The sequence below is a fragment of the Manacus vitellinus genome, unplaced genomic scaffold (genome assembly GCF_001715985.3).
Source record: "Manacus vitellinus isolate BGI_N305 unplaced genomic scaffold, ASM171598v3 scaffold_27_pilon, whole genome shotgun sequence".
NCBI classification, from domain to species: Eukaryota; Metazoa; Chordata; class Aves; order Passeriformes; family Pipridae; genus Manacus; species Manacus vitellinus.
The window spans coordinates 2,319,184-2,340,303 of NW_021940039.1; the positions used below are offsets into that span (position 1 = coordinate 2,319,184).

The 21,120-nt window shown below is 42.5% G+C and overlaps 1 protein-coding gene and 1 long non-coding RNA gene across 3 annotated transcripts in view; one reads left to right on the forward strand and one right to left on the reverse strand.

The window, feature by feature from the left end:
• Positions 1–1,206: 1,206 nt before the first annotated feature.
• LOC115307559 lies at positions 1,207–3,564 on the forward strand. The gene is made up of 2 exons (XR_003915871.1): positions 1,207–2,073; positions 3,304–3,564. It is a non-coding gene; the product is annotated as an uncharacterized LOC115307559 (long non-coding RNA).
• A 4,782-nt stretch (positions 3,565–8,346) lies between these two features.
• CAMSAP1 (calmodulin regulated spectrin associated protein 1) overlaps positions 8,347–21,120 on the reverse strand; it is a 34,843-nt gene continuing 22,069 nt past the window's right edge. For both annotated transcript variants that reach the window (XM_029960480.1, XM_029960481.1), the window contains 13 exons: positions 19,688–19,829; positions 18,616–18,755; positions 18,420–18,516; positions 17,800–17,977; positions 16,879–16,973; positions 16,433–16,517; positions 13,626–16,062; positions 12,187–12,323; positions 11,889–12,097; positions 11,700–11,802; positions 11,234–11,349; positions 10,889–11,007; positions 8,347–10,591 (listed from right to left, as the gene is read on the reverse strand). In XM_029960480.1, the coding sequence (XP_029816340.1) occupies positions 10,289–10,591; positions 10,889–11,007; positions 11,234–11,349; positions 11,700–11,802; positions 11,889–12,097; positions 12,187–12,323; positions 13,626–16,062; positions 16,433–16,517; positions 16,879–16,973; positions 17,800–17,977; positions 18,420–18,516; positions 18,616–18,755; positions 19,688–19,829 (4,161 nt within the window). In that variant the 3' untranslated portion in view covers positions 8,347–10,288. The remainder of the gene's footprint in view (positions 10,592–10,888; positions 11,008–11,233; positions 11,350–11,699; positions 11,803–11,888; positions 12,098–12,186; positions 12,324–13,625; positions 16,063–16,432; positions 16,518–16,878; positions 16,974–17,799; positions 17,978–18,419; positions 18,517–18,615; positions 18,756–19,687; positions 19,830–21,120) is intronic.

Here is a 21,120-nt window from a genome sequence, read left to right on the forward strand (position 1 = left end):
CCAGCAGCTCCAGCCATCCCTGTTTGACTTTATCCCCCCATCCCYGTGGCTTTGCCTGCAGCAGAGGTGCATGAACATCCAGCATCACCCACCCGTGGGGACCTGGTGGCAGCGGAGGCACCAGATGTGTTTTCCATCTATTTTTGCACATGTGGAAAGGGTTTATTTGCCTGCCAAGCAACTGACCGAGGCAGGGTTAACTTTATATACTTTTGTGTTCATATCTTCAAACTCCAAGTGGGTTTTTTTTTGTTTGTTTGTTTTTAACAAGAAGCCTGGAAAGCACAACATGGCCGTGAAATCCCATCAGCATCCAACTGAACGGTTTGTTGCCATTAACATCCACTGTTTGCTCCCCAGGACACCCCAACTAAATGTTTACAGGAAAAAAAACCACAAAAGAAACCAAAACCTGCTTAAAATGACAGTTTTTAACAGTTGGGGGGAGATGCCCTGGGGCAGCCTCAGCCCACAGGGATGTGCTGCCCGTCCTGCCTGTGGCGCTTCGGGAGAATTGGGGATGCCCAGAGTAGGACCTGTGCCAAGGTAGGACCTTGAGAAGGTGTTGAGAGAGACCTGCTGTGCCTGGATGGGGGTTTTGGGGTCCGTATTTTTATTATTTATTGTTGTTTTTTCCTGAAGTGCTGGTCAGGAGGCCCTGGGTGATGGCACATCCCGGGCTTGGAGAGGCACCACAGGGAAAAGCAGAGTCCAATGTTCCCACTCCACTGAGCTCTGGGCAGAAACAGAACTGTCTCTAATGTTTTTTTTGGGGGGTTGTTTTATTGCCTATTTTTTGCCCTTTTTTTTCAATTATTAATTTTGTATCTATTTGGTTAGGGCGGATTCCTGTTTTATTTATTTCTGCTCCTAACTTCACGTGCCAAATCTGTCACTTCAAATGGAAAAAAAAGTTGTAAGGTTAAAAGTGGGAGGGGTTGAAGTACTAAAACACACGCTGGCTCTGTGTTAATGTAAAGCCTCAAGATGCTCAGATCACCCCAAAAATGCCTCGTTGAGCATTTATATATTGAATTGCCTACATTTGAGACAGAGCATTTTCCAAACCCCACTTTTTCAAGGGACAGTGGAACAAAGCAGGGTTACAGGTTTAAAAAGAAGCCCAAATCCCAAATAAAATAACAGATGTGATTATCTGCAGGTGTTTACTCAGAATATACGATTTTTAGGTGGGTATTTTTGTTTGACTGGCTGCTCTGGGGCGGGACAGGGTGAGCACAGTGTTGGTGGGTGTGGAGAAGCAAACAGAACTCCTCAGCTAAACCCTCTCATTTCAAGGCACTTAAATTCCTTAAAAAAACCTTAAATTACTTTAAATTTCACTCCTCAGCCCCAAGCAGCCAGGTCAGCCGTGTGGCCCAGTCCCTGTTCCAGAGGCTCCATCGGAGTGTTGGGTCCCTCTCCTCCCTCACCAGGCACACGAGGTCCTTCCTGACCCTTAATCCCTGGAAATAATCAACCTCAGAGGAAACCACAAACCTAAAGGACTAAAGGCTCTCCATGGTTTGTGATCCTCCCAAAACACCCTCAATATTCCCATATTTTGAGGATGGCCAGTGTATAAACCCCTGGATTCCAGGCGGGCTCTCCCCGTTCCGCAGGGTCGTTCTTCCTACGGTGTAAAATTCCAGCCCAGCTCCTCCTGGGATGGAGGAACAACCCCCTGTAGATATTCACCCACGGGCAAGGCAAGTCTGAGAACCGAGGGTTCATTTTTTTTTTCCTAGTTCTTTAGCCTCAGTTACAATACTAATGTAAAAAACAGAAGTATTTTATTTTTTTAATGGAGCAGCGACAGGAGTCGTTTCTGTTTGGGACAGGAGCACAGGGACCTTCCGTGGATGGTTGTTGCTTCCAACCACTTGGAAAAAACCTGATTTTTTGGAAGGCCATAGTTGTGCTCCAGTGCAGAGGCAGGACAGGCCCTGGGGAGCTGCAGAAACGAGGACAGCTGGGATCTTTTGGGGTTTTCCAGCAGCATGTTACGTGTCCACTAACGCCCGATACGCTCAACATGGACTAAATCCATATATCCTGCATTAAATATTACAGGTATATTTANATTTATTTCTGCTCCTAACTTCACGTGCCAAATCTGTCACTTCAAATGGAAAAAAAAGTTGTAAGGTAAAAAGTGGGAGGGGTTGAAGTACTAAAACACACGCTGGCTCTGTGTTAATGTAAAGCCTCAAGATGCTCAGATCACCCCAAAAATGCCTCGTGGAGCATTTATATATTGAATTGCCTACATTTGAGACAGAGCATTTTCCAAACCCCACTTTTTCAAGGGACAGTGGAACAAAGCAGGGTTACAGGTTTAAAAAGAAGCCCAAATCCCAAATAAAATAACAGATGTGATTATCTGCAGGTGTTTACTCAGAATATACGATTTTTAGGTGGGTATTTTTGTTTGACTGGCTGCTGGGGGGCAGGAGGGGGTGAGCACAGTGTTGGTGGGTGTCGAGAAGCAAACAGCTCCTCAGCTAAACCCTCTCATTTCAAGGCACTTAAATTCCTTAAAAAAACCCTTAAATTACTTTAAATTTCACTCCCCAGCCCCAAGCAGCCAGGTCAGCCATGTGGCCCAGTCCCTGTTCCAGAGGCTCCATTGAGTGTTGGGTCCCTCTCCTCCCTCACCAGGCACACGAGGTCCTTCCTGACCCTTAATCCCTGGAAATAATCAACCTCAGAGGAAACCACAAACCTAAAGGACTAAAGGCTCTCCATGGTTTGTGATCCTCCCAAAACACCCTCAATATTCCCATATTTTGAGGATGGCCAGTGTATAAACCCCTGGATTCCAGGCGGGCTCTCCCCGTTCCGCAGGGTCGTTCTTCCCACCGTGTAAAATTCCAGCCCAGCTCCTCCTGGGATGGAGGAACAACCCCCTGTAGATATTCACCCACGGGCAAGGCAAGTCTGAGAACCGAGGGTTCTTTTTTTTTTTTTTTTCCTAGTTCTTTAGCCTCAGTTACAATACTAATGTAAAAAACAGAAGTATTTTATTTTTTTAATGGAGCAGCGACAGGAGTCGTTTCTGTTTGGGACAGGAGCACAGGGACCTTCCGTGGATGGTTGTTGCTTCCAACCACTTGGAAAAAACCTGATTTTTTGGAAGGCCATAGTTGTGCTCCAGTGCAGAGGCAGGACAGGCCCTGGGGAGCTGCAGAAACGAGGACAGCTGGGATCTTTTGGGGTTTTCCAGCAGCATGTTACGTGTCCACTAACGCCCGATACGCTCAACATGGACTAAATCCATATATCCTGCATTAAATATTACAGGTATATTTATTTCCTGTTATACCCCTTTTTATTTAATCTCTCTAGAACATGATGTTTGTATTCCAAGGTCGGCTCCTGCATGGAATTTTTTAGCAGCAACGAGCAGGTGAAACTCCCGTCTTTCCTCTCGGAGACCGAATTTTGGGAGCTGTTCCGGGACGCAGCCAAGGGGAGAGGGTTTTGTACAATTATTGTGAAGATGCTTCACATTTCTGTAAAGATAAATGAAAATAAAAGAGCTGCATGCAGCAACAGGACAGACTGCTGTTGGATTTTTTTGTTCTTTTTTTTTCTTTTTTTCTTGGGAGCAAACAACAGTTTTAAAATCCAGGGCAAAAACGTGGCTTTAAATGAGCCTCAAATCAGCTCCTCCAAGCCTGGAACGCACCAAAACTTTATTTTTTTAGCCTCAGCTTTTAAAGCTCTTCGTGCCTGAATGCACAGAGGGCATCTTAGATTGCTCAGTGTGGTACAGCAGCAGTTAAACATCATTTAATTCATTTATTTAATCCTGATTTTCTGTGATTTAATAAATGAATTAAATTTTGTGGGTATTTAACTAAGGGTTTTTTTTTTTTTACTGATGTTGTTCTTCTACCTCCCAACACTCAGAAATTTTTCACTGACTCCACAGTTTCCATTATTTCCAGATAAAAAACAAACCCACAAACATTTTTAGAACATGCTCCACCCCTACCCAGAGATTTTAACCTGGAGATCAAATGCAGATAAGCAGAGAGTGGTTTTATTAAACATTTTAAGCAAATACTGCAAAAATCTATTTATTTAAAATCACACAGAAGGGCACAAACAATACCCCTTAACCAGGGAAGAGAATTCTGGGATTAACAGATGAGTGAGAAAGCTGGAAGTGAATCTCCCCAAGGCAAGCAGGGAGAAATCCCTGTTAAATGACTTTTTAATTATCAGCTTTAAACAGGACACACCTGGACATGGAGAACAAAATTCCTCTCAGTTTTCCAGGACAATTATTGCACCCCAAATCAGGTAATTTTAACACCACAGACAGCAGCTCTTGCTGCATAAAACCCCATTCCAGGCTGCAGAACAGGATTTAATATAATGTACAAAGGGCCTTCTGAGCTTCTCAGCAGTGGGTTCTTCATCTTGCTGCATCTTTTCCTCTTGCTTCGCCTTCCACAGCAACAGACTCAGTAAAAGAAGAGGAAAACAACACTGGAAAATGAAAAAAAAATTCATTTAAAACTCTGCCCCAACTGGGAAAAAAATTAAGCTTCTAACACTGGAAACTTCTTGTGTAAGAGAAAAATATTACTAAAATTACATTAGTAAAATATTACTAAAATTACATTAGTAAAATATTACTAAAATTACATTAAAAATCATGGTGCTGATGGGGCTGGGAAATAAAAAGGAAAGCAAATCAGGGAAGGATTTTTATTTTTTTTTTATTTTGCTGTAAATTTGGGTTTTTCGAGTTATTCCCTGGAAGACAAAGAGCAGGAAGAAATGGGGATTTTCTCTGCCAAGGTTTCCACATGAAGCCAAGGTAATTCTGGGAGATTTGGTTGCTTCAACCCCTTCTTCCCAGTGCCTCATTTGAACAGGAACAAATGCTGTATATTGAATTTTTAATCATCCCTTTTAATCAGTTTAAGACACTTCCCCAGAGGTTTTGTTGTTTTTTTTTTTTTCTCCCCCTCCTAAAATAAATATGTTCTTTCTGAACGAGTTCAGAGGGATGGAGCAAAAAACTCTTGACAGGATTTCAAGACCAAGATGAAAGTAAATTTATATTTGGCACAGATAAGGAAATAAATTCAGCCTGTAATTTTTACAACAGGAATGTGCCCATGGTGAGCACTCAGAGGGAAGGAAAGGGCATAAAATGAGTCTTTCCATTTCTGGAATTTATCTTTGTGCCATCCAGGCTGTGATTTACGTAATTCAATTATATTTAATATCATTTCAGGGACTGAATTGTATTTCTGTCACTTATTCTCTCCAAATCTTGAGGAACTCTCTGTCTGGGGACAAGAACAGCTGATTGTGAGATTTGGGATCATTTATGAACTGGAAAAAAAAAATCAAACACACCCCAAAAAGCAGCATTTTAATTAAGAAATCTTTTCACTTAATTTGAGCTCCACCCAAGAAGGGACATTCCTGGAGGAATCTTCCCATCCCTGCAGGAATCTCCCCATCCAAGGTTTTTAAATTTGGTTTCTTTTTCCCAAGGAGAGTTGAATTTGGAAGAGAAGAGCAAAAAATGCACCTTTTCACACTCTCACTGGAAACTGGAAATCTTCACACCCCCCCAAAAAACAGAACGAGCCTCAAGGCACCTGCAAGAGAAAGCTCAGAAATATTTTCTTTTTTTATATATTTTTATATTGACAATGTTGCCAAACAAAATAAAAGAAAAAAAATATTTTTTTTTTACTTACTACACAATAAGAGAAGTCTGAGCAGTGATCTCAAATTAATTGGGGAATATATTTATTTTCATGGTGTGAAAGTTTCTCCTGTAATTCTGGTGTGTTTGTCCTGATGATTTGTGGGAGATTTATGTGTTTTTTATCAAAAAAAACCAGTTAAATTCACCGTTTTCTTAGTTCCTGAAGCATGTGAGAGAGGTGGATTAATCAAAAATAAGCTTCATGTTGTGCCCTCTCACGGTGGACAGTCTCTTATGATACAACTTTGGCTGCTGCAAAAAAGCTAAATTCATCCCTGGAAATTTTAAATATCTCATAATATAAATGTAACAACAAAATAATTACAGAGGTGAGAATAAATAATTTTTTTTCTCCTGTTTTTAATACTCAGGTTTTGTATATATAATTAACCAACAGAACATCTGCTCCACTTGAGGACAAGAATTCCATTTTTTTTGGCTTTAATGATGTATTTTAGACATCTGAAAATACACCTGAGTGGACCATGGGAATATTCCCATTTCCAACTGGCCTGGAGAAGGTTCTATAAAAGTTTTCACTTACCAGAAGCACAGAAAAACACCCTCCCCCAAAATCCTTCAGAGGTTTCTTCAGTTCTGCAGCAAAAAAATGGTATAAAAATCTCCCCAAAATCTTCTTTCTGGAGTGATGTGCTTCATCCAAAGGCTGAATTTGCAGATTTGGCAGATCCTGAGCCCCAAAATCATACCCTGGGACTCACCCCCTGCATCCCCCTCACCTGCTCACAATTAATTCCATTTACACCCCTAATTAACTGCAAACCAGTTAATAAAGCTAATAAAATAAATAAAGCTAATGAAGTTAATAAAATAATAACAATCCCCATCCCTAAGGAGTGGTGCATTCCAGGTGTGGTCAGCAGGTACCAAATTCCAGGATAGTCCCGAGGGAAGATGACACATCTTGTTTAAACAATAAATTAAATAAAATATTTAATTGGGGGGGGGTTGGGGTGTTCTGACACTGCCCCTGTGATCAGTTCTGAAGGTTTGTTGGAGGGAAAAGCAAATGAAAAGGCAAATTTAATTCCTGAGAACTCATTTGTGTTATTTTTACTTTAAATTACAGCTTTAAACAGGTTGTAGGAAGTGAAAACTCCATATTTCTACACTCAACTCCCCAGTGCATTGAGGATAAAAATCAGATTTATTTTCTTTGCACACTCAACCTTTCCAGCAGCCCCAGTGTAGCTTTATTAAGGTGTTAAAAATAAGGCAATCTTTTCCAAATTAAGATTATTCTTGAACTCCTCCTCCAGCAGAGCAGGATGAAAATGAGACAAGGACACGTCAACTACAAACACAAAGAGCACGTGGAACACACAGACTGATGGATGAGAGCTTGAGAAAAAGAAATTGCACTTAAAAGCACTTTAAAGATGTACATTCTTGTATTTGTTACGTGGGAGAAACTAATAAAAAATAAAAATCAAGAGAGGTCAGAGGCAGAGCTCCCACTTTCTGCTCCTCCAGGAAGCACAACCAGGACCTCTGTGAGCAGCTGGGAGCTGGTTTTTTATCCAGAGGGAACAACCCCTGGCTCCAACTGATCCTGGGGAAAACCAAGCTCAACAAACAGCTTAAGCTGCAAGTCACCCAATTAATTCTATTTATCTACAGCTGATAGTTCTATTTCTCCAGGGAGGGAACAGGTAATTCCCACCCATTTCACTGTCAGGGTATTTTATTTTACACTCTGCTCTCCAGTGGCTCTGGAAGGACAAAATCCTGTGTTCTCAGCAGTGACATCAGCAAATCATCACAATTGTCCCCTGAGTTACTGGGGCACAGATCCCCTCATTATTCCTACACGTGGTTTTTTCACTCATTAAAAGTGAGGGACTGAGTATGATGTCACTGAAGCCACAGTCAGAAATCCTCTGCCTTCAGAATTCCATAAAATCAACCCCAAAACCAGCACTAACAAAGCTCTGGAGTCACAGTCCTACAACCACGTTTTCCCCTGAGCTGACACCCAGCAGTGAACACACCCTCAAAGTGGAAATTTGGAATTATCCAAAAACTTTCTGCAGGAAAATACATCATTCTCCCTTCCACAAAACACTGCTTGCCTTTGCCTCCACGTTCCCTGCACATTCACCCACAAATTCTATCCTGTTCTTACAAGCTCCTCTCTCTCTCCCTGTGTTCAGACTAATACATTTTATTCCTTGCCAAGGTTATTTCAGATTAATGGGGGGTTTTTTTTGATAAGTAAATTAAAACTCAAGATTAAATTTTAGGTAATTGAGTCACTTAGAAAATCACCAAAATTCTGCCACTGACTACACAGATCAAACACCAGCAGCCAAATTCAAGAGTCTGAAGATTGATGAAATAAATCCTTACAGGGAAATAAACCCCTAAACTACTTCCCAGTTTTCTGAAAGCCTTTTTTTTTTGTTCCAGTTCTTGCACACTGCAAGCAGGGTCAGGAGAAATAAGCTCTGGTCATAAAGTTATTAAAGCTCCTCCCAGGTGAAGCTTTACTGAACAGAACAGCACATCTTTAAAGCATTATTAGTTCTTTGAGGGGATGAAGTGTCACACCAACAAAAGTACACATGAAATAAAAAGGGAAATCAGTTAATGATTTTTATTAAATTTCAGTGTTTCATAAAATAAATATGGTTTATAATATCAAACAGTGAGAAATAAAGCACAAGCATGGAAAGCATGGTAACAAAAGTTACACTCATGACGGTGTTTAATACTCAGCACTTTAGAAACCATAAAGCCTTTTAATTATTTACAAGCAGCAAACTATCCAACATCATTTACAAAGTTGCAGCAGCCTAGTCAGGGAGTACTGGAAGGGGGGAAAAACCATGGAGAGACCACACTGGAAGACCTTCACTTTGCCCTACCTACCCAGCCCTCCATTCCGTACCCTAATTCCCACTATGTACAGAACTCTCTGTAATTCCATTATCTCAGGGGTTCATAATTACACTGGCTGGAGTCCAGAGCTCATCTCGAGGATGGTGCAGGGCCTTTTGCACTCCAGAGACCTGGATTCAAGTAACACTTCAAATAAAAGTAAACATGTGCAAACCAAAGCCAGAACCTCCCTGACCCCACGGGCGGACGTGTCGGACCCACGGAGGAGCAGATTAAATTAGGGAATTGCTACAGGAACCTACTTGGAAACCAGCTGGGGCCAAGGATGAGACATGGGAGGATTAAAAATAAAAAAAAAAAAAAAAGAGAGAGAGAAAAAAAAAAATAATAAAAAAAAGGAACTGCAAATATACCCTGTTACCACAGACAAAAATTTAATCTGCTGAAACACAAAGACTTTTAAGGTCATAACTCAAGATTTAATATTTCAACATGAAAAGAAATCCAAGCCATTCGACTTATTTGGGCTTTTGAAACAAATGCAAATGTCTCTGTTTAAAAATTGTCTTCAAATGAGAAAAACAAATCAATATATATTAATATATCACCCAAAATAAAAAACATAACACACTCTTCATTGTAGAGCATGCTGCTCATTCAGAATAAAGACAGGACAAAGAAAGTAGAATTACATTTCATGATGTAATAAAAACATTAAAATCTGTGATCATTAAGTGCACCATCGTACAGGAGTAGCGTGCTCAGAGTGGAAATGTTCTATACCTACCAGAATCCACCTTTATTAAAGCAAACAAATCTTTAGGACACTACCTGAAACTGAAATCAGTAACCACTGTGCTGCATTGCCTAAAGTGGCAGTCAGGCACGTTCCAGCTATAGCACCTGTTATGCCTCTTCATGATTGTATTCCAGAGATCTTTACATCTGTGAACAATTATTTTATTTTATTTTATTTTTTTTAGAAAAAGACTGGCTTTTGCAATCCTTGCAATGCTTATCCTAAACAGATACTGCAAGTAAACTCTGTTCTGAGCAGCACGAGTTGGGGCTTTTTTTTTTTTTTTTTGCTTTTTTTTTTTCCAGAAATCTGAGAGCTGGACTTAACGTTGGCAGTAGATACAGTACAACAACTGGATGTATTAAACAGTTCCTCCAAAAAAGTCTGAAAGGAAGATTTCCCTAAAGACTGTTAAAAAAAGAACAACCAACCAAACCAAACCCAAAGCACTTCACCCGAGATCTGTTCAATCCTCCTACCGAAGTTTGGAGCTCGCCAACTCTTGAGAAGGACAGGAAAAAAAAGGAGGGAATGAGGTGGAGAGGAGAGAGAATTAAATTATTCCCAATTTGTACCGATGAAAAGCTTCAAGTAAAAGGAAATCCACTTGTTAAAGATCTTGCTACATGCACAGTCCCTCGTCAGCCGAAAGCCACAGTAGTTATAGCATTGGGTGTAACAGCAGATTGATCGGTCATAAAAAAACACTGGCAAACGTTCCTTCATCCTCGAGAACTCGCACCCACGGTTTCTGTCCCGGAGCTTCTTAAAAAGTGTTTATGGTTCTGCACATCTCACACCAAACGGGAGGAAAGTGGTAAACACGTCTTCTCTGGCCGCCATCCCAAGCGAGCAGATCCTCGTCCCCAGCAGATCCTGGCCTGTCATTTCCGAGGCTGGCTCTTCTTTGGCACCGCGGGTCGCTTGGCCTGCCACAAGTGGTTGTGGATGGTCAGGGCGTCCACGCTCACCGACATGGTTTTGGCTGGAATCACGTTAAACTGTTTTCTGTCCGAGCTGTACTTATAGAGTTTGTCAATCATCTTCTTGGTGATGCTCTTTGGCCCCGTTCCTGTCAGCTTGTAGATCTCCTCCGTGTCGGGGTAGTAGCAGTAAAGTGCTCGGAACTGGCAGCCGGCGTCGCGGAACAGAATGATGTAGTGGTTGGCATCACATTTTTCTAGTTCCTGCATTAAAAAAAAAAAAAAGAGGAAAATTCCCACATTATGCCCAGCTTCAAGCTTGCACTTAGAGCTGAATGGCTGTTCTCAGTAACTCTGATTTTCAGTCCTTTTATAAACTTAAAAGGGGAACTGTAAATACGGGATCGTGTTTTCCACAAGGCCCACAGCCAGGGGAAGTAAAGGATCCTCCAGTACAGGCTTTTTTTAAGAAATTAAATTCATACAACACACCAGTGGGATTACAGAATTAGCATTACAGACACATTTGATTGTGAGTGCATTAATAATTTTCATGTTTACCTCTAATATTGAATTCTTATGTGGTTCATTCACTTTTCCAGCAAGACAGCAGTGAGATATAGCATTGTGAATAATAGGCTTGTTGGATTTGCTGCTGGGCTCCTTAAATAATTTTGGACCTAGGGAAGATAAACAAGTAAAAATTATTTGTCCTGCATCTATGAACATTAACATTTTCATTCATAGTGAAAAAGACCCTTGTTTTTTTCCAGAATGATTGACTTTTAGAGATATTAAACAGAACAAAATACACCTGGCAACTCCTCACAAGTAACAGTCACATCAAACACACCACAGGGTTTCCTGACCTGGGATTCATAACAAACAAACAAACAAAACAGGCACCTGTGTATTCTGCCACTGAAGCAATAGAAGAAGCTGTGGAAGCGTTTTCCCAGTCTCTCTCTGTGTTCCTGCTGGGATTTCTGCTCAGAATGGGTAAGGACTCCATTGATTCAACTCTGGGAGGGAGATAAATAAAAAAATTATATGCCAAGATTTTGGGGTTTGTCCCTCTAATCTCACATTAACTCAGCAGCTGCTGGCCCTGACTGGAACAGGCTATTCTCCCTTATCCTCCCCAGAACAGTCTGATTCTCCCTGCAAGGTATCAAAGCAAAGCTCTGACTCCTCTGGGAGAAAACAGAACAAAATTGCAAGTCTGTACAGAACACTGGGGTTGGCAGCCACATGAAACAGATGAATTCACCAATCACTGTGTGCCTCTGTGCCAGTGAGCTGCAGCAGGCAGCACTGAAGCCCAACACTACTCCCTAGCACAGGAAGCAAGGAATGAACAGCCTGGCTGTACCTCTGCGAGGGGGTGCCACCGGAGTGAACACTTTCAGGCTCAGTTGTTGCTGCTGAGGCCAAAGACAGACTGGAACCAGACTGAGCACTGCTCAAATTATCAGCTGCAAAACAGAAGAGAAAGTGTCAGGCACGTTCTGTTAGAGCACATCTGGAGACTCAGTGAGAGCAAACAACCCCAGAGCCTTACGTGTGGAAGAGCACTTAGTCCCTGAATCACTGTAAGACTCTTCACGATGGACCGACTTCGGCCTGGGTTTTTTGGGCTTTGATTTGGGCTTTCCAAGCCCTTGCTCCTCCAAGATTTGCTGCTGTTTTTTCCTTAGATATTCCTGCTTGATAAGTTCCCTTCGAGCCTTCTCCTCCTCTTTCCGTATCCGGTCCTCCTCAGCCTTGCGACTGCAAAGCAAACACACCGGAATATTCAACGTGTAACAGTTTCCTCATCCTAAAGATAAAAAGAAATATTCTTTTCTAAGTATCATTACCGAGCTTCATCTCTTTTCTGTTCCACCTCAGCCTCCAGCTGCTGTTTCCGGATCCGAGCCTCCTCGGCTTTGCGCTGCTGCTTCAGCAGGAACGCCGCGCGTTTCTTGGCCAACTCATCCTCTGCCTTCTGCTCATCCTGCAAAATCCAAAGGGATGCAGAGTTTTAGGGAACAGAAGACAATATGTGAAGCTGGACAGCACAGGATTTCCTCAAATCTCCCTGGAATCCTCAGCAAATGTAAGCTATTTACACTGGGTGTAAGCCAGAACTTCTTGTTGCTCAAGAAGAATTTAAGAGACATTTTCAGTGTTCCCTTAAGGCTGTGAGGAAAAAAAAAAGAGGCTCATCTTACTCTGACTTGTTTTTAAGTATGTTTAAAGATCACAAAACCTTCTAGGACTGCAAAGCACAATGCATGTATCACATGGGCCGGGATGGATGGCACAGATAGCCCAGTGGAATCATAATGAGTCAACTTTAATCACATTATAAAAAAACCCAGAAGTTCAATTCACTGAGATTGAGACAGCCTAGTTTGACCTTCTTGAAAGAGAAATGAAAAGCATCATCATGTCAGCACATTTGGGGTATTTACAATGATCACTGCTAAGCACAAATTGAGACACTAAATGTTCTGAGAGCAGTTCTGACCTCAGTGGAAGGAGCAGAAATATTATTTAAAGAACATCCAGTGTAAGAAATACCACTGTACTAAAACCACAACAGCTTAAAAACAACCCTTTCCCCAAGCCAGATTCAGGTGTGAAATCAGAATAATTATTTAAATTTAATACTTATTCATCATGAGCCATTACAGGACAAAACCAAAAGCTGCATGAAAACCAGGTATTTCTTCCACTGAAGATTCTAATTTTTCACTTGGTTGCATCTACAGCCATACAAGTAAATCCTCCATTAGAGCCCTTGACTTTTAGGTTGCTCAAAATCAGAGAAATTTGGGTGCAAATGCCAAAAAAAATCCCTAGTTCAGCCTCCCAGCTCCCTGACAAGTGCCTCAGTCTGCTCAGCAGGCTTTGACTGGATACCTGTGTTCTGTCAGAATGTTTTCTTTCAGCTGAAACAGGTTCACAGGATGCTGAGATTTCAAAATGGTAAATTCCTCCCTTGCATTCTGTGATTCTTTTTTTTTCAAGTATTTACAACATGTTTTCTGTCTCTCAGACAGAAAAAAGAACTCAAGGAAAGAGAAGAAAATCAAGGTTATTTCTGGTTCCTAGTAAAGTGAAAAAGCACCAGGATTTCATACATTGAGTCAACAACTTCTTTTTCCACAAGTAATTGTTTTCCAATGCAGCTTTTTTTATATCCAAATATTGCAACCAGTCTGTGCAGTGTTCCACCAGAATGAAGTGGGCAACAACAGGCCTTGTGCTGGGTGAGGAACAGCAACCAAAGAGAGAGAGGTAACATATTTACCTTGAAGAAAAAGCCCACACCAGACTTCTGATCACCTTCACTGATCAGATCCGTGGAGCTGTCCTGGTTTTCAAGTTCTCCTTCATCTGGAGCTTTTAAGTCAGACAAGTCCACTTCAATGAGGTTGGCCTTGCTCCTCAGGGGCTCCTCCACTGGGACGTTCTCTTTGCCCGAGCCATCGGAAGAATTCAGCCCTGTTTCCTTGAAGCTGTTGTTCACCTCCTGGCTCATTTCAGACAGAATATTTGCATCTTTGGAGGTGGAGAGGACAAGTGCCCTTTGATTGCTCTCGTCATGAAGTCTATAGGTATCAAAGAAACACTTCTCTTGAGAGCCACTTCCAAGGTCAGGACTCCCTTCCAAGCCGATTTCCGTGGGTGTCTTTGCCAAGCTGTTGGGTGGGAATGGTCTTAAATGGGGTAGGTTTTCTAGACTTGGTGTTGGGGTTTTAACTCGTGTTGAGTTTTGCTGTCTGTCTTTAGGGACTTTGAGATCAGTTGGTCTTCCTGACCGAGGAGCCCTCCCTTGGCCAAACCGGGGTGGTTTCCGCAGACTGTTCATTCCAGTTGGAGACAGGGGCTCCACAAAGTGAATCGAAGGCTTTACCTTTTGGTCCTGAGAGTTACTTCTGGTTCCTGGTGATGGCACTGTTGGAGATTTCATAAGCAGCTCCTGTTGCTGGGAAATCTTTAGGATGGCCTGCTGAAGGGTGCTGATTGTTTCATTCAGTTTTTCAATAGAAAGATCACATTCATTTATGTCCACCTCAGTCACGTTGTCTTCTAGGAGGGCGACGGAAATAATTTTACTCTTTTCCAGATCATGTATAGCAGCAGAGTCTTTTGGTTTGTGTTGCTCAGCAAAAGCCAGGCTTTCCTGCATTTTGACTTTTGCCACTTCTTGAGAATCGCTGAGCATTTCTTCTCTCTCCTCCTCTTTCCCAAGAAACTCCTCAGGTTTGGAACCCAAAGAAACTTCATCTAAGTCTTCCCCATTGTGCCGAGCATACTCTTTTGCAAAATGTTCTGGTTTAAGGGGTTGTGGGCCATCAGGAGACTTCCCTTTTTTAACAACATGCAGGAAAGCTGCCTTGCCCAACTTTAGTCTCTGCCTTGCTGATAAGGCTTCCATCTTCTTCTTCTGAGCTTCTATGGCCCGGCGTTTCTCTTCCAGCTGCATGTGGAGCTGCACCAACTCCGAAGCCAAAAGATTAACGTTGTCTTTGTTCTGTCTGCTGGGGCTTTGCTCTCGCTTCTGTTTCCACGTGGTCAGTGGTGCTGGGCAGCTCTCTGACCCATCTGGTGTGGTCTTCTGGGAGCTGCTCGTGCTGGACTTGGTTTCGTAGCTGTTGAGCCTCTGCAGCTTCCGCTCAGCGAAGTTGGTCATGCGGACGCTCCCGCTGGCCACGGACACGCTGCTCACCTGGGAGATGGTGCTCAGGCAGGGGCTGGAGCGCCCACTGGCATCATCCTTGTCCTCGTGCTCCTTCACCTTCATGTCCTCTTGCAGTTTTGCAGATTCTTCCTCCCCGATGTACTTAGTGACTATGGGATGGTCACCCATGGCCATCAAATCCTGCTCAGCGTCTTCCATGTCCAAGAGATCCGACTCCGAGTCCTGTCTCACCACAGTCCAGGTCGTGTCCGGCCCGTGCAAACTGAGGCCTTTCACATAACTTACATTGACTTTGCTCGTTACCTCATCATCAGGTTTAGCAGCATGAAGAAAGAATCCTCCAGTGGATACCTCCTGAGAGGAAGGATCTAAACTGCTACTAGCCAAAGGTCTGGAAGCTTCTAAACCTGCTTCCCCCAGGGCCACTGGATCTGCAGTACTGGGATCTGCAGCTGGAGTGAAATCAGAGCTAGAAATGGGAGTAAAAGTCCTATTGAGGTCGTGCTCACCATGACTGCTCGGCGCTTTCTTGCGGCCCAAAGGCAAGTGTCCTTCATTTAACCTCTTGGTTACAAAACTCCTTTGTTTCCCCTCCCCACACTCATCCTCCTTGTTGATGATCTGTTTTTCCTTGGCTGGTTTCAGAACCGCAGGCATTAAGGGCTCCAGGTAAAAGCTCTCTGGTTTGCTGTCCGAGGTGTCGCTGTTGGTTTTTGGGGACCACGCTGATGTCACTATGCTGGGCACCCTGGCTGGTGGGTTCTGCACCTCCAGGTCACCACGGTTTGGCCTCTCCTCAGATCTGATAATTGCAATGAGCTCTTCATCTTCATCCTCCATCTCCACGTTGTTCAGCAAGCTCTTCCCGTTGGCTTTCACTGACGGAGGGTGGGGCTGATTTTTTGGGGTTACATTGACAATGTTTGAAGCCAGGCTGTCCTTGCTGATGGATCTGGCCAGGCTGATGCTGTCACCAGACCCAGGGTCCACATCAGTGCTGGCAGAATGATGAAGAGCAAACGGTGTTGGCTGAGACAGAGGCCTAGAAAAGATAAGAACAGTCTGCTGACACTCAAGCCCAACAAGTTATAATTTGTTGAATTAAAGATCATGATTCAGAGAGCTAAAATTTTTGCTTTATTTTAAAAATGCATCCTGTGTGAAGCGACCAGCAACACCAGGCAGCAACTTCAGATATTTCCACTTTCAAGAGCGCTTCCTGAAAATCATGTCTGACGGATTTCCCATACAAATCTAAAATCAGTCAGCTCTGAAAATGTACATTAAAAGAAAACAAAAATCAAAATTAAGTGGTTGTCAGTCCAGTTCTATACCACAGTCCAGTGATACCACAGTACTACAATCAGATTATGCCCTTGGGCAATACTGTAATACCTAAATGCCTCTCTTACCTGGGTTTCTTCTCTGGCCATGCAAGAACTGCCCCTCGTGGCTGCCCGTCCACGCGGGTCAGAGAATTCGAACGATGCCGCTGCCCTGAAACGGTTTGTGAATTGATAACAGTTTTAAAATGGTCTTTAGACAAGCACTCTCACATTATTTAACAGCAAACACAACAACAGGACTGACTCCTTCCCCAACAGATGGCAGCAGCAAACAGATTTGCTGCAGCTGCAACCACAGACACAGTCAAAGCCTAAAAAAATTAAAATCCAGTAAGTTTCTTAAAAGATCTTGACAATCTTTTAATGCAAACAAAGATGATTTACTCAGGCTCAACATTCTCACCACTTGGGTGATTACAGGTTTGACTTTAAATCACCCACATAAATGAGCTTGTATTTTTATTATTTTATTGACATTGATGGTCACTCACAGTTGAGTGAGGTGGACTTACCAGGGCTGTCTTCTCCCTGTAAAGATTTTTGTTGCTTTTGCCTCAAAGGGAGCAGTGGATGGGAAGGGCTAAAGGCAGGGCTTCCTCCTTTGCCACTGATTCAGAAAAGCAAAAATTCATTGTTACAAGATTTTTTTTCTATAATGAGAAAATTATATAGTTATGAAGTTACAACTGGTAATAGTTACCCCATCCTCTTTAAAACATAATAATGTATCTTTAATTTTAAAGAAGTTACTTAAAGAGAAGAAAAGGTTTTAATGTGTAACTATACAAAGGTAAACCTATTACCAGACATTAAACTAAGTTTCTGAGCACATTATATTTAAAATGTTGCTTATGTAAATAGCAAATTAGAGACAAAGGTTGAAATAACTTCTTGGTTGCCACCAAATTTAGGTGAACTGAAAAACCTTGTCATTGACCTGCCTGCACATCAGACCAGGTTTGTTTTCATAGAATCACAGAACAGTTTGGGCTGGAAGGGATCTTAAAGATCATCCAGTTCCACCTCCTGCCATGGGCAGGGACACTTTCCACTGTCCCAGGTTGCTCCAAGCCCCGTCCAACCTGGCCTTGGACACTTCCAGGATGGTCTATCTCTATCTTGCTTCTCTGGGCAACCTGTGCCAGGGCCTCCCCACCCTCACAGGGAAGAATTTCTTCCCAATATCCAACCCAGTTTTAATATTTCCCATTTTTTCCAAACCAGAAGCCAGACTAAGAGCTTCTGCCAGGCACCTGCAGGGGCTTATTGGCATTGGCCAAAGAACACAGTGCAAAGTGTTTCTGTGAACTTGAGAACTGAGACTGTTTTAAAGACCGACTGCAACTCAAATCCGCTCAGTTTGCAGCAAAATGACAACACGAGGCAGGAACTGAAGATAAATTGAAGCTCAAACACCATGAGGACACACTTACAGGTACTCAGGCTCCTCGGGGTGCAGGTAGTACCTGCTGCAGGCCTCAGGGGCTGTCTGGGCCGAGGGCTGCAGCTCTGCTGGGCTGGGACTGGCAGGACTGGCCATGAAACTGCGCTTGGTGGCGTTGGAGATGGGGACAGGGGGGCGGCTGCTCTTCTGCTGCATCACTGCTTTGACTGGGACATATTTTTACAACATTCATTTACATTATTTACAACTCACACAGGCCATTAAAATGATAAAACAGGAAAGGAAGTTTTCAAATTGCAGTATATTAGAGAGCAAACCTTACAACACAACGCTAAAATAAAACCGCGAGTATCAAAAATGTGTATTTTCTAGTGACCTTAATGGGAAGAAAGTTTCAAATAAATAATTAAGTAGTGGGTTCAGAGGAAAATTTTACCTGTTCAAAAATTACCCATTCAAAAAAATTAGAACTCAAGTGGATGTAAGACTAACTTTCCTTCTGTTTTTACTGCTTTCAAAGAACCCCAGCATGAATAAACTTCGGGTAGAAAGCAAGTTTTGAAGGAAACATCACCAGGCAACAGTTTCATTGCATTGTAAGTATTTTTTAAGTAACATACTAACATTTATCAATGGTTAAAAACTTACCATCTTTTATTTCCTGAATATCTCTGGGTTGGACAAAGTCTGGTTTGACATTCTCAAACCACCAGAAGAGTTCTGCAATGAACACCATGACGTTAGGCTGGAACAGAGAAGAAGGGAAATTACACCTCACAATAACAAACCACTCCTGATTTACCCCTATTTTATTGGAAGAGATGTCCTTTGTTATGTTTCTTACCTTCAAAACCAAAGGAGCATAGAGCATGTCCTCCAAGGTGAGGTAAAAGCATTTGTTCAGGTATTCATTTGAGAATTCTCTCAGAAGTTGGATGTTATAGAGGCTGTCTGCAATTGATGTCACCTCCTTCAAACAGATATCTGGGAAGGGGAGAGGGAGGAGGAAATTATGGCACTGCTCCAAGGAATTAGCCTTCCATCCCCACCTCCCAGGAACACCACAAACAGGAGCTTCCCAGACTCTGCACCATCCTGGAGTATTTACTGGCTACCAGGGACATTTCTCTGCCTGTTCAATCCCAGAGGGACAGGAAAAGGGGGAAGAAAAGCACAGATAAACCAGTATCAATTCTGCATTAATTTTTGACTCCAAGGAGGATTCTGTCTGTCACAGCAACAGAGAAGGGAAGCAGGCTACAGAGAACACAGAGGATGACAAAACACAGAAGCAATTAAAACCAGACATCTTGATTTGCATCTAACAAAATGTTACTCCTAGGATTCACCCTCCTGAAAACACCCAGGAGCTCTGCAAGGTACAACATATGTGGGAATTTAAAAACCAACACAAAATGTTGATCTGAAGAAGTGAATGCAAGAAGGAAAACGAATTATTAAAAAAAACCCCACAGTTTCTGGAGAAGAGAACACATGTTTGCAATGCTGAGAGTGACAATTGCTGAAGACTGGGAGGAACTATTTTAAAATCTAGATTTTAAAATGTCAAGCTATGCACTCCTACAGAAAAACAGGAGAACTATCAGCTAACACTAGTGGACATGTGTGTTCCTTTTTTTTTGGCCTATTAAAAACCAGCTCAGTTATTTGAGCAAAGAAAGCCATCTCACCCAAATCTATAAAAGAAAGGATTATTTTTGTAGCTCATAATATACAGGGCACAGTCTTCTAAATACACTAAGTAAAAAAACTGATGCAGATTCTATGTGATTTGACTCTGACTTGCCATATTCCACTACCTACTGTGTTGCATTTTTATTTGATAATGTATTTCTAATTCAGCTTTCAAAGATTTAATTATTTCTTTTCCCCCTGGAAACTTTTATTTTACATACCATCCAGTTTCATTTGCTCTGGACAATAATAGTGTATCACAGCTAGAAGAGCAGCACCATCACTGCCATCCTTCATCAGATCCTCCAGCAAAGGGAAGTAGGGTAATTGTCTGCTGGAGAGATGGTCCCGTCGGTAACGCACCTACCAAGAGAAAACAGGGGTTCACATGATGCTGAAGATGCAAAAAGACAAGAGAAAAAAAGGCCAAAAAAAGGCATTTTTGTTAAGCATTGAAACCTCTTTTCAGTGGATCCTTTATTGCATCTGCTCCAAACAAACCAGCTGACAAGGGTGTGCTTTTCTCTCCCTGGAAGCCAATTCTGAGGAATATGGTGCTTCCTTTTAATCCTAGAATGGTTTGGGTTGGAAGGGACCTTAAGGTCATCCAGTCCAAGGCCCTGCCACGGGCAGGGAATCTTCCACTAGACCAGGTTGCTCATCTACATTCAGTCTCCTCGTGTCTGGGAGCAATCCATGCTGCTGGATTCCTCCCTTCATTCACACATTGTAATTCATTATAACCAATTGAAGTCAAAATCTTCCCCACAGATGCATGAAAGCAGCAGATCCAAAGAAAGAGACATGGATAACTACATGAAAACACTTAAAGCTTGGGCAAACCAAACCAAAACACAGCAAAAAATAATTCAGATGAGCTGGTGATCTCTCATACATTACCCACATCCACGGACAGCAAAGTTGTCTCAGAGAGAATCAGAACACGGCAAAGCAGACAAAAATAAAACCCATGGCCTTTTCCAAAATGGTCAGAGAGAGGAGCAAGGAGGGCTTGATGTGAACAGCAAAACTCTCCATGATTTACCACAAATAAAAATCAGCCTCTTTGGCAAACCACCCCCGGCCCTCGGGGGGTCTGGAGCTGCTAAAGCCACAGCTGAAGAACAGATCTTGGCATTGCCTCTTGCAGTTTTTGCAAGAGAAGTTGCAGGGTTGCTAATTCCTAAATCACCCCCACACTGCACTGCACTGGAGGCTGTGTCTGGCTGAGCAGCAAAGCAGTGGGACAGCAGGAGCACAACAACTGGCAGGAACCCCTGTCAGTGCTGCAAAACCAGCCCTCTGGCACTTCAGGGCATTAATAACACTCAGCATTTAACCCCCCATCCTGTCTGATGTGCAGATACACCAATCATGGATTTAACCATCAGAGGAGAGCTGCATTTTACCAATGGCATCCTACCCTTTTCCAAGCCAACCTGGGAAAGCTCTCTAGATACACACACACACTCCTATGTGTCAACTCAGGATGGCACAGGCTGTGAAAAAATCTGTTCAGAGGAATGAAGATCGCTCGGAGGAGTAAGAACCAGGTTCATTTCTTTGTTTTGCATAAACATAAGTTAAGTTTCCCAAGGAACTCAAAGCTATCTCTGTATTTAATGCTGTTTTTTTTTTCCTGTCCTTTTACCAG